Source organism: Polypterus senegalus, chromosome 13 (assembly GCF_016835505.1).
Source record: "Polypterus senegalus isolate Bchr_013 chromosome 13, ASM1683550v1, whole genome shotgun sequence".
NCBI classification, from domain to species: domain Eukaryota; kingdom Metazoa; phylum Chordata; class Cladistia; order Polypteriformes; family Polypteridae; genus Polypterus; species Polypterus senegalus.
In genome coordinates, this window is record NC_053166.1 from 155,762,086 (window position 1) to 155,777,651 (window position 15,566).

The 15,566-nt window shown below is 43.5% G+C and overlaps 1 protein-coding gene across 1 annotated transcript in view; it reads right to left on the minus strand.

Moving 5' to 3' along the window:
- Window positions 1–397: 397 nt before the first annotated feature.
- The window catches only part of polr3e (polymerase (RNA) III (DNA directed) polypeptide E), a 33,154-nt gene continuing 17,985 nt past the window's right edge, over window positions 398–15,566 (minus strand). Inside the window, exons 5-21 of the mRNA XM_039774584.1 lie at window positions 15,301–15,416; window positions 14,447–14,529; window positions 14,214–14,321; window positions 12,951–13,000; window positions 12,745–12,864; window positions 10,392–10,477; window positions 10,236–10,280; window positions 9,730–9,821; window positions 7,239–7,359; window positions 6,999–7,080; window positions 6,707–6,766; window positions 5,706–5,863; window positions 5,553–5,620; window positions 4,706–5,172; window positions 4,473–4,550; window positions 4,234–4,359; window positions 398–1,139 (exon numbers count right to left, since the gene is read on the minus strand). Of these exons, the coding sequence (XP_039630518.1) occupies window positions 1,083–1,139; window positions 4,234–4,359; window positions 4,473–4,550; window positions 4,706–5,172; window positions 5,553–5,620; window positions 5,706–5,863; window positions 6,707–6,766; window positions 6,999–7,080; window positions 7,239–7,359; window positions 9,730–9,821; window positions 10,236–10,280; window positions 10,392–10,477; window positions 12,745–12,864; window positions 12,951–13,000; window positions 14,214–14,321; window positions 14,447–14,529; window positions 15,301–15,416 (1,917 nt within the window). The 3' untranslated portion in view covers window positions 398–1,082. The remainder of the gene's footprint in view (window positions 1,140–4,233; window positions 4,360–4,472; window positions 4,551–4,705; window positions 5,173–5,552; window positions 5,621–5,705; window positions 5,864–6,706; window positions 6,767–6,998; window positions 7,081–7,238; window positions 7,360–9,729; window positions 9,822–10,235; window positions 10,281–10,391; window positions 10,478–12,744; window positions 12,865–12,950; window positions 13,001–14,213; window positions 14,322–14,446; window positions 14,530–15,300; window positions 15,417–15,566) is intronic.

The following is a 15,566-nucleotide window of genomic DNA, read 5'->3' on the forward strand; positions in this document are numbered from 1 at the left end:
TCTTCTGGGCAGCGTCGCCAATACAGTATGCTCCACTTACCAGCATCGCTGAGTGTTTTGCTGTGGATTCTCAGTTTGAAGATTTGTGCCAAGGTAACGGCCAGTGGCCAGTCGTGAACCTGCAGCAGCAGGGCTAAGAAGAGGCCCCCCCTAGCAGCGGGTGCTAAATGGAGAGCTCCTTTAGTCAGCTACTCAGAGACCCCCTTCTGAACACTTCATGGTGATGTCAGTGCAACGTCACCACTACACCCAACGCTCAGGCAGTGGCATCTCAGGCAGCATGGCAGATGGACAAATTCCCGGCCAGGCATCCCACAGAGAGACCCTCATAGCTTACAATCGACGCACTGAAGTCAAATACAATGACTGACGCATTCACTTGGGGCCACACGCTGCATAAACTCTTTGCAAGTCTTTATTTGCACTTCACTTTTAAAGTTCATCATTATCATCCTCTGCGTGGTAAGCAATGGACACATTTCCTGAGGTGCCCTTCACCAGATTTTAAATCAAGGCAGCACCAATACGACTTCCAACGGGGTCTATATGACCGTGATAAATGGACTTTGTCTAGGAGGCAACCGCAAAATCCCCTTAATGCCCAATGGCTGTAATTCCATATAAGCAGGAACTTCTAGAAAATTCAACATTTCAACCATTTAAGAGTCGACACTGTGCCTGGAGAAAGCAGCTTTGGCCATGGCCACACCAGACATGGACCACCAACTGGGTGGACAGCATATACTCTACAGATTATCATCATCATCATCATTTTAAAAAGTAACAAGCTACAAAACAAAAACATTAAGAATGTTGCTTAACCACAACCCTTCCACTTACAAATCCTCAGCAATCCATCATTTAAAAAATTCTCCTCCTCTCAATTCATTTTTGAATTTGTTGGCAGACCCTGGTGGTCTCGGAGTCGGTTTCGCTTGCTCCAATGACACAGTTTGTGTGGACAGGAGGCTGGCCCGATCACCCAGCCTGGTTCTTCGCTCCCCAGTGTGCCGATCAGCCAAAGTCCTTGAGAGAAAGACGCCTCCCATGTGGCTCCCGGACCCCCCTCCTCAGCACTACTGTCAGGATGGCACCGTCCCCTTGAGATACCACATTGCCCCGTAGCACATGCAGCACTCCTGTAGGAGGACGACAAAAACAAGATAAAACACTCCGGGTCAGTGGACAAATACGCAGCCTTCAGAAAGTCCTCAGACCCCAATGTATGATGCTTCTGCTTTGTGCTAAAATTACTGATGACATGAAAACAGGATAACAGACCTGTTCAAGTTTATTAAACACACCATATATACTCGCGTATAAGTCGGGTTTTGAAACCCGAAAAAAAAATCGATCATAAAAATCAGACCCCCCCGACTTGCACGCATGTTCAAAAATGTGACAATTTTCTTTTTTTCTTTTTTTTTTTTTTACATCTTTTTACCTCCTCCAATCTCACACCCGTTTCTCAGACACATCGAATTTTGTTGCCGCAGTGTAGTTATCAATTTCTTTCGCTATTTCAACGACTTTTAAAATTTAAAACCAGCTTCATATTTTCTTCTGATTGAACGCTCCATCGTGGATAAGGGATGCTTTTACGATAAACGTGTGTGAGATACAAACACAAAACAGTGCAAACATCGCTTCAGAGTAGTTTTAGGATCACTGTGTGGCGACGTAGGCACAAGACAGAAGTGGGGGGAGGGGGTTAGGAGCAGGTGCCGATAGAGCGCACATTGCCACACCCACATAGAAAAAAAAAAGGCTGTGGGCTCCATGGTTACTCTCTCAGGTGGGCGTTAGCATATCAATCTCTTGGACCAATAGCATGAGTTTTCCGCATTTGACATATACAAGTGACATTATAAAATACCAGAAATTATACGGTAAAATCAAGTCCCAACTTATCCGCAGATATATACGGTAACAGGTATTCAGACCCTTTTCTTTGGCTCAGGTGCATCTCATTGTATTGATCATCATTGAGATGTCTGAAGTCCACCTGTGGTCAATTCAGTTGACTGGGCTGATTAGGAAAGGCACAAAGTGGTCTACAGAAGGTCCCACAGATGAGCAAAAACCGAAACCATGAGGTCCTAAGGAATTTCCTGCAGAGCTCAGAGAGACGGGACTGTGATGAGGCATTGATCTGGGAAAGGCGACCAACATCATCAGTAGCACTGAAGGTTCCCAAGAGCACAGTAAACTCCATGAATTCTTAGATGAAAGTATGGAACAACCATGACTCTTCAAAGAGTTGGCCACCTTGCTGAAATGAGCAATCGGTGGGAGAGAAGGAGATGGCCATGAACCTGATGGTCACTCTAGCAGAGCTCTAGAGAATCTATGAGATGACAGAAACTTAAAGGATGGCAACCACCACTAATTGTAGGCTCTACGGTAGAGTGGCCAAGATGGAGGCTCAGTAAAAGACGCATGAAAGCCTGCCTGAAGTTTGCAAAAAGACACTTATTGTGGGGAAAAAAGGGTCTCTTGTCGGATGAAACCAAAAATGAACAGCCTATCCTTAACTCTTTAAGGGCTAATTTATTCATTTACATATTAGCACAAGTCTGAATATATTTTCTTCCAAAAAACTCAACACAAAAACGCAACATAAAACGCTTCCATAACACAAATGTTTGTGAATTTCCCCTTGGGATTAATAAAGTATCTATCCATCCATCTAAATGTCACCGTGTTTTATGTTCCAAGAGCCGCTCCAGTATGTGAATTCACGTATCTATGACAGCGTTGTATTAATCACTACAGTCGGCTGAGGACCAATCAGCTACTGCAGGTACCGCACTTTCTTTTTTGATCTCAGCATGACTTGCATCAAAATCAGAGTCCGATAAGTCAGTCAGTGTCTGAATCAACAATAATCTGAAAAACGTTATCCACTGAGCAGACTGCTTTCCGCATTTGCTTTGGTCTCTTGCCAGACGACGATGCCATTTTAGCCGATTTGTTGCAGCACCTACAACAATTGTGTGCAAGACCTTGTTCATTCTGCACTACTCTGTGCATACGCGGAGATTCAAGGTTAAATCAATGCAGCCGACTACCATCTAGCGAACAGAATGAAACCAAAATGTAACAGCGACTTTTGTTGATGTGTACAACTGATTGTTGCCTGCTACCTGTAGATGTTGACATTAGTTCAAGTCAACTCCCGCCTCCAAAGAGTTAATTCTAAGTGTCACGTCTGGAGGAAACCGGGCACTGCTCATCGCTACACAAGACCATTCCAACGGTGAAGCATGGTGGTGTCATCATCATCAGGGACTAGAAGACTAGTCAAGGTTGAGGTAAAGCGGAACAGAGCAAAGCACAGAGCCATGCTAAATGAAAGTCTGCTGCAAAGCATTCTGGTCTTCAGACTGGCCTGAAGGTTCACTTTCCAACAGGTCAAACCAAAAACACAGGAGTAGCTTGAGGACAACTCTGGGAAAGTCCTGAACTCACCCAGCCCAAGTATGGACTTGAACCCAATCGAACGTTTATGGAGAGATCTGAACATAGCTGTCCACACGAAGTCTCTCCATCCACCCGGACCGAGCCTAAGAGGATCTGCGGAGGAGAACGTCAGAAAATCCTCAAATCCGGGTGCACAAAGCTTGACATGTCAAACCCAAGAATCCAAGCTAGTACTGAGTACGGAGTCTGAAAACTTCTTCCATTTAAGAAATAAGGAGGCCACTGTGTCTTGGGGACCTTCAGTGCAGCAGATTATGGTTTTGGTAGCGTCTATCAGAACTTTGCTGACACAATCCCATCTCTAAGCTCTGCAGGCAATTCCTTTGACCGCATGGCTTGAGTTTTGCTCAACTGTGGAACCTCCTATAGCCCAATGTGTTCCTCTCCTAATTAGTGCAATCAACTGAATTAACCACAGGTGGATCCTGAACATGATATAGAACCATCTCAATGAAGATCAAACAGAATGGGATGCACCTGAGCCATATTTCAAGTGTCACTGCAAAGGGTCAGAATACTTGGGTCTATGTGATATTTCAGTTTTTTACTTTAATAAATAATGCACTTTAAGAATTCTCTTGTTACTTTTGGGGTGTTAAGTGTTACTTAATGAGGGGAAAAAATTAAAACAATTTTAGCACAAAGGTTTCAACATAACAAAATATGAAGAAAGTGAAGGGGTCTGAAGACTTTCTGAACGTGCTGCAAATCGAAGAACACAAGAGAGAAAAATTAAAAAATAAGCAGTACCTTGAGCAGTCGGTCAATGTCAGACTTTGTAACGCTGTCGCCAAACTCCTGGGTCAGCTTATTCTGAATGATATTGCGCCGGACCCGGTAGTTCTTCATGAAGATCTCCAGCAGCAGCTGCCGATGCTAACAGCAAAGGGAAGTGACATGGAAGTGAAGAAGGGGAAAGACACCTAGCAACAGGACTTCTGCCAAGTGAAAAGTAACACACACACAGGCGTGCAGCGGCTGATGCTCACCTGGTCAAGCGGATCCCCCGTCTCCCATATCGCAAACACTTTTTGCTCATCAGCTGTGGCAGGAGACTGTGGTGGGAACTGAGAAAAAGTAAAAAGAGGTTTTAATGCCAAGTGGCCTCAAAGTGGACTCAGTCAAAGGTGACCACTGAACTAGATCCCATTAGGGAGGTACATTTCCCAGAAAGGTCCTCTTGTCCCTGGCGCTCGGACACAACCCCTTAGAACACACTCACCGGCACCAGAATCTGCTTGCAGTTGCTGTCGAGCACCACCTCCTGCAGCAAGCGGTCCGAAATGCTGCTGAACAGGCTGTGCCCTGGGGGCAGACTGGCCAGGTGCAGGTTGAAGAGCCTCTTGAGTTCGCTCAACGTTAAGACAAAGTGCTTCCTAAAGATGCTGCTGACAAAGTCCCGCAGTTCCTGCATGGGAGGGGCACTGCCCCGTGGGGTACCCGGAGGGTAATAACCATTCAGAGAGTCCCGCATGCTGTCATCAGTATGCATGCCATTGAGAGAGCCATTCATCCCTGAGACATCCATAGCCTCCTCCCCGTCACTCAGGGGTTCTTCTTTGATCTTCACATTTCCTTCTATGACTCCACTCCTCCGAGAAAGCAGCTCCTTCTCCATGGCGTTGTAGTTCTCCTGCACCTTTGCTCTCGCCACATTGACGCGCTGCTCCCCACTCACCACAGCCATTCCTGCAGTCCAGCACAAGACAAAAAGACAAAGGCAGTTCCATCAGTCTTATTACTCAGCTTTGAAAATGGACTGTTTTCTCCATTTTATTCCATTAGCACCTTCCATTCTGGTATTGTATGGCTTGGTTGTCTAACTTGTGGAACACTTTGATGATGATGCTTGCTGTTTATGCTGCCATATAAAATATTGCTCAGGATTTATAATTTCAGGATAAATTACAGATCTGAAAAGAGAACTCCTAAGATGTTCTTGTTAAGCCCCCCACATCCCCAATCGTGCTGGGTTTACTCTTCATGCGAGGGGCTCATTTCATTAACACAATGCATCTGTACTCTCTCGCTTTCAAGCTAACTGAAACAGAACTTCTGCCCCCTCTTACCTCGTGGGGCGTCCTGCATCTTCTTTGGCATCATGTCTTCTTTGGAGAGATGGAACACCTTTTCTAATCTACATGAATCAAAGCAGGAGATGAGTGATCCAGACACCTGTTCAGAGTCCCATCTGAAGCCCAGTTTGTTAACCCCCTACTCACTTGGCTTGGATTCCAAGCCACAACATGTGCTGCCTCTGTGCCACGTCTGGGTGTTTCCTGACAAATTCTGTGTCCGCTGGCAGGAGGAACTCCCAACCGCGATTCACTCGTGGAACGGAGATCTGCTCCAGGAAATCCTTCACATCCTCAGGAGGTAACTAAATTAAGAGCAGAAACAGTCACGTGGGACAAGGTGGGCTTGTAGGAGAATACTGCACAATGGGGTGGAGAAAGCAATTTGCATGGTTTATGCTGGCAGCTGTAAAAGTTTTCCTTTGTGTCAAACTGTTTCACATCACCAAGTTATTTATGCAGAAAAACAAGAGAATGAACTTTATTTCATATTAGCTACGTAAGCCTGTGAGCCGTAAAAAGTCTGGGGTCCTAGTAACTATTGAACTCATCAGGAAAAAAAAAATTGAAATGTAGAGATGTCAGGTAATTGAAAGGAACTACTCTGTGCTCACGTCGCTTGTGCATTAGCAGCGGGAGGAAAAGTAAAAGGGAAACCGTTATGCCGATGTTAGCAGCTAAGTGACTTTGTCTTTCTTCTGAGGTTTCGTTTTGCCGATGTGCTCGCCTTGCTTGTGTTATTAGCGACTAAGAGAGCGGAGCCCTTACCCCGACTCCACGTCTCACTTCAGGGCCGGACAGCTGCCGAGACACCTGAACTGGATAAGCAGATGTGAATTTAAATCCACACTGAAGCAACAGGTAATCTGTTCTAGCATGGGTCTTAACAGTGAATATAACGATAATGTGTAATGGAAATTAAAAAATGCACACTTTACAGTATGGCGTGCAACAGAGATGGTACAATTAACTAGTGGGCTACACAAACTGATTTGTAAACGGCACAAGTCGAAGAAAGAGAACTTTATAAAATCATCTTAACCTTTCAAATAAACTTGGGACCTGACCATTAACCGACAACAACTCAGCCGTTAACCCGTACAGGGCCAGCAGGATTTAGCCCATACATTTAGTATAGGATTATGCACCTTAGTGACGGTAGAGACATCTTTCCTCACCACCCATCTGTCCTGTGTGAACCTCCACATCTGAAAGAAAGAAAAAAGTCACATCAGCCAGTGTTGGTGTCCTTCACCATGAGATGTAATAAAAATGTCACGCTGCTCTGTCTGCAGCCGCTCACATTTCACAACAATAAGGCTTTCAATGTTTCATTAAAGGATCCCATTTAATTCCACCCTCATTAAACACCAAGCTCTCGACTGCTACCACAGATTATACCACATCAGGCTTTTAAACAAGTCTTAACAGGAAGCTCACCACATAATCTCTCCCACGACACAGGACCTCAGATGGCACACCACTGTGGGGGCTGCAGGTGTCTTTGGGGTAAAGAACATCACTGTATAGACAGATGAAAAACACGTCAAGGTACAAAAACCCACACAGCCCTCCCATGTTATCCTTGTGCTGTACAGACGCACGTAAACAGGCAACGCAGGGCCATTCCATGCTTCATTTACTCAAAAGGTTACAGACGGTAGACCAGAAGAGACTGACCTCTTTACCACCCAGTTCCCTTGGACGAGCATCGCCACTTGCTGGATGCACCGCAATACTGAAGTAGAATCTGTACCAGAGCTGAGGAGACCCATAAGATTGGCAAATGGTAGGATTTTCACTGTGGGTGAAGCAGATGTCAGGGTTCAGATTTATCATCTTAATGTTTAAAGTTGTAGATAAGGTATTTACAAATATGGCAGATCACAAAACCTTAGGGGTCATCAGCACTATGTCCACACTACTACATTTTCATTTGGAAAAAAAAGTCTCCATTTTCAAGGGATAAAAATGCCTGGATAGCGTGGATAAAAGATGGAAACAAACTTTTGAAAAAATCTCTCCATAGACGTATATTTCTGAAAATGCTAGTACAGTAATCCCTCCTCGATCGCAGGGGTTGTGTTCCAGAACCCCCCGCGATAGGTGAAAATCCGCGAAGTAGAAACCAGATGTTTGTATGGTTTTTATATATTTTAAGCCCTTATTAACTCTCCCACACGGTTTATAAATATTCTCCGCAAAGTTATACACTAAACCATCGTTTATTGCAGTTAATCAGTTCCAGACTCAACTGCGATAAATGAATTTCCACGAAGTAGGATTATTTATAAATCTAATCTTTTCGCAGTTAGAGCACAGAAAACCTGTTTACGACCTTCTAAAATACGTTTTTTAACATTATTAGAGCCCTCTAGACATGAAATAACACCCTTTAGTCAAAAGTTTAAACTGTGCTCCATGCCAAGACAGAGAGGACAGTTCTTTCTTACAATTAAAAGAATGCAAACAGATCTTCTCTTCAAAGGAGCGCCGTCAGGAGCAGAGAATGTCAGAGAGAGAGAGAGAGAGAGAAGCAATTGAAGGTTAAGGGCCTTGCTCAAGGGCCCAGCACAGTAGCATCTCCTTTGGCAGCCAAACCAGCAACCTTCGGGATACAAGCGCAGATCCTTAGCGTCAGAGCCACCACTCCACCCCTTATTAAGACGCCTGTTCCCGATTGGATCCTGTTCATTTCATCATGTCATTCCTGGAGGTGAATCATACTCCAAGATAGCAGACAGAGGGGTTTGCTTTCCAAGAAACTTGTTGTGTTGTTTACCTGTAAACGTCTTAAGTTGTGTTTTGTACAGTTTGAATGATGCTTACACACGCAAAAGGCAAATAATTTTCCAGTCGCTACAATTTTGTTGAATCATGCAGCGGCTGGCATAATTGCCCCTTTATGGAGGACACTTCGTTTTTGCTGGTGTATACATGCACAATTTAGGTGAACTATGCGTTTTCACTCTTAAGTTTGGGAAGGGATACTTTTGTAAATGTGAAAACGTTAAGTTTGGACAGAGATCATTTTCACTTAAATACGCAGTTTTTAAATGGACACACTGTAGTGTGGACATAGCCGTGCATTCTCAGTTAATCATAACACTAAGGCAGATGGCTGTAAAGTCAGCCCTGGAGAGTTGTACTTGGTGCAGGTTTTTGTTCCAACTCAGTTTCTTAATTGGTAGTCAATCATCGTTTTTATGGTTCAACTTAGTTCACTTGCCCCCCCCCAACTGCTTTTCTTTTTGCTTTAAACAGCTGCATTCACCATTTTTAACCGCTCCTTACTAGCAATAAGGTGCAAATGACAAAGGAACCAGAAGTTCTCCATTTAACTTTGTTCACAATGAATATGCACAGGTGTAAAGTGGGTTTATAAAATACCAGCTATGTAAGCAGCACGGGGTCCTAGAAGATATTGAAATGTCAGAAAGAAAAAAAAACACAACTGAAATGTAGAGATGTCAGGTAATTGAAAGAAACTACTCTGAGAGTCGCTTTCCTTGGAGGTTTTGTTTGCCGACGTGCTTGCATCGTTTGTGCATTAGCAGCCGAGCAGCTGTCTTTCTTCTGAGGTTTCATTTTGCTGATGTGCTCGCCTCGCTTGTGTATTAGCGGCGGGAGGAAAAGTAAAAGGGATACCATTTTGCCAATGGGCTCACCATGCTGTAATGGCAGATGAGCGAGTGACTCTCACTGCGGAGGTTTTGTTTTGCCAATGTGCTGGCCTCGTTTGTGAATCCTCGGAGGTGGAGCCCTTAGCCCAACTCCACCTCTAACTTCTGGGCCAGACAGACAGACACACACACTTCCACACGTAGAAGTTTATGTATAAGATTTATAAAAAAAACTTGAGAGAAAGAGGAAAAAAAAAAAAAACTGCTCATCTGTTTCAGGCTACTGATCATTTGGTTGATATCCTTGGAAAAGAATAACAAACGATACTAGAATGACCCAACACAGTGAAAACACTAACAAGCCATAAATTTAAATAAGATCGGTCAATGGCAAGCTATCTGGTTGGAACAAAAACTTGCAGCCAGTATGATCCTTCAGGACTGACCCCTCCAGCAACGTTTAAAAACACACTTGGCATGTATTGTATATCCCAGTGGTACTGTGGAACTTCAGTCATACAACTAACACAACCGCCTCCAAAGCCTACCATTCTTCATGACGGTCCTCACTTGGTCACCAAGAGGCAACGTTCTTAGCTGTGCCATCGATAACACATTACTGGGCACTACTGGCTTCTCTCTGAAACAGGAAGAGAAAAAAGGGTGTCAGTCAAATGTTTGAAAAGTGTCACCTTTGACCTAGAGGTCTGTGCATTGCAACAGGGTGGCACCAAGCCAGCTGAATTTGTTGTTCTTCCACCCTCCTGGACAGGACGACAGGCCCACAGGCACACGTTCCCTGTCAAACAGTGAAAGTCAGAAATGGGCTCAGAGGAAGATACCAGTTCAATTACTGACATGCCCAAAGCAAGCTAACTTAGTAGCAAGTCTTTGGATTGGTAGGATTTTCTCCGAGGCTTTCTTACTCCCACATTCCACACACCTGCCAAGCCCTGAGGTCTCCCAGGATGCAAGGTGGGAACTGAGCATGCACCCACGTTGCTCTAAATCACCAGCAATTTAATTAATTAAAATCTGCTTATTAAAAACTTACACCTCCTCCTCCACAGCAGAGGGCATCAGCATTGCCAAGTACTCACTGGAAAGGGGAAAAAGAAAAAAAAAAAGTCAAGGAAGCAGGAACCATTTAATCTTCTGTCTCCAGCATACAATATCATAGTTGGACCATTTGCTCAGGCAATACTGATACCTTGGAGATTTGACTAGGTCTGTGTTTTCTACCATCTCTGTGGACTGGCAGAGGAGGTACTGGCGTTCATGTTCAGACCGGCTGTCCTAGAAGGGAAACAGAAAGACAAGCCCACTTCACAAGCTGTTTGGCTATAACCTAAACCATAACTGTGCCACGGCCATCAACCTCTTTTTTACTACCCGCAAAATCAAGTGGCATTGACAGTGAGGCAGAGGTCATCTTGCCAGGTGTGCCCCTGGTAAGAAATCTGAAAAACAAGAGGCAACCATTCAGTCCATCAGGCTCCATTTGTTTAGCTGACAGTTAAGATGCTTTAGCTCAGTAATTTGATGTCAGGAAGCAGTTGTGGGAAAATGGAACAGTTTTCAATGCAGTGCCCCTTAACATGAAAACAACTGCCTAACAAGTAGAAGTTTCTCATACCGTATGTGGAGTTTGCTACAGCAGAACTTGAAGCACAAAATGTTGTCATACCAACTGATAATGTGATGCTCAGCTCTGTGTTATCTTGCATTATGCAAATGTATTGAATAGGCAGGTGACCAAATTTCACTGTATCAAATTTTGTGATACAAAATACTCTCAATAATAAATGTAGCCTTGTATCGCATGTTGTACGACATTACCACACAGGAATGAAAAACAAAGACAAATGAAAGCTTCTATCGAAAGTAGGGACTTTAAATATCTGAAAAAGAAAAGAATGAATGAATGTATAACATGCCCAAACCGTAGTCCGTATGGCAAGTGTGTGCACAACAGAGGACTCACTATATAATACGAAAGGGCGCTGGGACTACAGTAAAATTGCGTGTTTCATGTGCCCACACTTAATTTAGTGAGTTGCATCCTTTGAAGAGTATACTGAATTGCAACTCTGTTCCATAAAACGCACTACTACATCCACCCAAGTGCTTTTTCAAATCAAACTCTTGTGACGGATGGCCAGTGCCATTAACCAGCCGGGATGCTGGCTGGCTGGAAGGACTGAGGGAGAGAACCTGTTTAAGACAGTATCTTCCCCGAGACATAAGAGGGCAGCCCCCTAAATCACTACAGTACCATGAGTTTCTACAGGGCATGCTGGGAACTGTAGTTAGGAGCAGCCCTGTTGGGTTCCATGGGCACCATCAGGGGGTGCTGCAGGTATAGCCGAGTCCTTTGTGGCACCACTTCCACCACACCCGGAAGAAGGTCAAGAAACACCGGGAGCACTTCCGGGTTGCACTACAAAAAAAAAGTCGCCTCACCACCAGTTGGACAGCCAGAGTTGGGAGGTAGAGGACAAAGGTCGAGAGGGAGAAGGAAGAACTGTTGTATTGTGTTCGGTGCTTTTGTACTGTGCTGTGAAGTGGGGAGCAACAGAAAACGCTTCCCCACTGAAGAATAAAACATGTGCTGTGCTGAACTGGGGCCCAGTGTCTGGTGTGTCTGGGTTTTGAGGAGCCGTACGCCCCCTGGTGGGCAACACTCTGCTGGGATCAGCAGAGTATAAATATATCATCATACAGAAACCGTTCTCATGATATACTCAAACCAGCAGCTCTCACAAGGCGTGGGGATGGGAGAAGGAGTGCTCAAATGACGGACACACCTTTAACCAACACTGATTCACAAATAGGAGTTGACTACAGCAATGAGGAATTATATACAGCAGTGGATCTTGCAGTGACTCGGCATGGTCGAGAGAGAAAGCAGACACATTTGTAATGTCTGCTTTTCTGGTCAAATGAGACACCAGTCCCCGATATGTCTGTACCCAGTAACCAAGTGTGTTCAGGTGCAGGGGATATTGCAGAGAAGTCTTAGCTTCATGCAGAGAGCTGCATGAACAGAACACAAGTTCTTCATAGATCCAGTCAGGACTCACAGGTCAGGAAGGCACAGCCATTTTTGGAGTGGTGCTTGGTGTCAACTCAGAAAACAAAAAGCTACATTTAAATGTGGATGAATAGGGTTGTTATTGTCTTGTGTACAGCATACAGTGACATTCTTATTTGCATGTGCTAATTTACATGCCAGACATCTTATGTTACTGCAGTTCACACATTCTAGGTTAACATTTAAGACTACTTTAAAAAAAGAAAAAGCTTGCAAAAACATGAGTTTATACTTGCGTAATTGCACTCTGACTTAAATTTTGCAGTGTTTTGGTTTATGAATGTCTAATAAGTTGCACTAAATATACATTTCTTTTATGGAAATTTCACATCGTGGGAATCTTGCATTGTGAAGCCTGAATTACAACAAGAATTAGTATCATAAAATATTGTCTCATGCCTAGTGTTGAATGCTCAGGACCATTGGGATGATCCAATCTCCAAACCCATATTACCCCTGCACTCTGTACCTTTAGCCCATAGTAATGTAGGTGGACCCAGGGTTCTTCTGCTTGTTTCTTCTGCAGAAACTCATACGACTGAATTCGCCTCTGCCGTGCCTGCTCAGTCTCTGGCCGGGAAAAGCGCACCTGCAAACAGAAGTGAAAGCAAATTGGAAAAAGACAATTCTCAGCATCTGCTAAAGTGCTAAAACTAGGAGCACACAAGTACTCACAGTGATCTGCTTGACATCTTCTTCTGCCTCATCTTGAGAGGAGTCCCCACCTACAAAATGAAAAAAAATGTCAAAGAAATGAATCTGTGGTTTATAAAGTCTCATTTCAATGGCAGGGTCCTCTGGTCAGTCAAATACAAAATAGTTTTGGTGCAATTTGCCTTAACAAATAAATCAGGCAGTAGGAAAAAATGCCAACTTTTTACTAAAATTAGGGGGCTTTGACCCCCTGCTCACCATCCCCCTGGCCAGTGCTACGCGCTAGTCTCTTTGCGTACGGGGATGTGAATGTACAATTTAGACAGATTTTAAATTTTCATGCGAAGTGTTACATTTGCATCCATGTGACGCATAACTGCCCGTGATTGCATTTTGTTTCTCACTCTCTATTAAATAAAATGACTTTTTCGAATGTTTGGCTCTGAGATTTGTTAATTGTTTTTACAAAAGCTTTTCCAACGGGAAGCCGTTAACGTTTTAATACGAATGGCACATCAAGTATGGCACAATCAAGATCTTCTTTGGTGTGTAATGTTATCCCCTGAAGATGTACTACATTACCTTTCTTGGATACATACTTCTTTCTACAGTAATTTGTGCGGTGGAAGACCGGACGGTGTTAACGGTTGTAGATATTCTTCGTAATATTTGAAGTTGATGTTTTCATCTTCCGCACCATCACCACCAACTGTTTCAGCAGAGTCTATTGATACGCATTGAACCAATTTGCCGTGCAACCGATCGACATTTTTGGCGTAAATTCGTTTGTCGGTGCTAGGATTGCCCATGTACTCATTTTTTCTGTAGATAACCCTTTGTGATGAAATTCTTCAATACGATTTGGACATATGTCTTTTTTCTTCACTTTAAGTTCCCAATTAAAGCTTAAAAATTTTTAAGAGCTGAGAGAGCAGGAAGTGTGTCTGACAAAAGCATTCACACGAATGACAGGTGAGAGGACCGTGGTCTTGTTTGAAAATGGATGCAAGTAGGGTGTGACTTGAAAGAATACAAAGGCAAAAGTCACCGTCTCCCAGGTCTTGGTTCCAAAGGTTGTAAGTATGATGCGACTTGACTTTTTGAAGAGACTTTTAACATGAGATTCTTTCATGTCTTGTCGCAGGATAAAAAGTCTTGTTGCCCAAGACTTTTTTATTATAATAGAGAGAAATAAAAAAGCACCACTCTTAAATTTATTGTGAGCGACATGAGTAGGCAGTTTCCTGCTGGGTAGGGTCAGTGTTAATCAAAAGGCCACCTTACCTTCATTTGCAGCCTCCCTCTCTCTGTGTTTGGAGTCGGCCTTGTCTAGATACGAGAAGCTTGGCCTCAGCTGCAGAATGCCATGCAGTGGAGTGACATGGAGCTCCCCTAGCAAAGTAAGTAGTCAAACAGAAAGAAATAAGGTAGCTATTCAAGATTACTCTATGCTAGCCACTTTGCTCTCAGATGCATGCTGGGCGACAATGCTAAATCCCAGTTACTCTCATACTCACCCTTCTTAAAAATGGCTGCTGCATAGCGGGAGGTGCTGGTGGTGGCTTGAATTGAAGAAAACACTTGTTTGTCCATGAGTTTCCTGTACAGGGAGATGTACAGATATATATAAAGATACACAAGCATTCAAAATTTTAAAATCATCCAGAAAGTTTCATGTTTTTGATAACTTGATAGTTTACCAAGATATGACTAAATTGATTTAAACATACAGCCAAGACATTACTCGTGTTTCTAATTGATATTGCTGTGTGAAAAGAATGATTTTTAAATTTAGTCATATTGGACTGCAAAGCAACTACACCAGTGTCCCAGTGGTTGACTCCCTTAGATTAACATTTGTCATTTTAAATACTAATTGGTTATTAGAGGAAACCCTTGCAGAAACCAGTTACTCTGTTCAATAAAGTAAGTAAATCGTCGTTCCTTGAGTTGCAATATCCTGGCATTCCTACAAGTTCTTTAAAACAGGTCAGTCTAGTGGGGTTTTTTGGCAAAATGAAAACTATTCCATGTGATAGACTGGCAGAGCCTGAAGATTTCATACAAAGGTGTTGATTGCTTGTTGATTAATTATTGATAATTGTGTTTATTACTGCTAGGAGAGCAAACTGGATCTGACCAGGATAGAGAAAAAGGAGAAGGTCCAGACGCACGACTGCATAAGAGCAGAAGGACATCAGAGTTGTGAGAAACAAACACCTCACAGGTCCTCAGTGGGCATCTTCATTAAATACACGCCAAACAGCCGTGTCATTTTGGGTCATCTTTTCACCGTTTCAGATAACACCTAGGCGTGAATGTAAACTCTCCTGTATGACCAGTCCTTCACTAGGTTTTAAAGCAGCCTTACGTGGAGTAGGTGTTGCCTTCCTCCATGCCAGTCCCATCCACGTTTAAGGCGATCTGCTCTCCTTTGCTGCGGCAGTAATTTGGATTCATAGTGTCCATAGCCATCTCGATCTCCACCTGCAGAAAGAGGAAGTCAGTCTAGGAAGAAATAGCATGTTGATATACGGCTTCTCCACCACTATTCTTATGAGGAAGTGGATTTGGCTAAACAAGGGAGAAGAATGAAGGTCAGTAGGAACAAGACAGAATATACTGTATGTGTGTAAA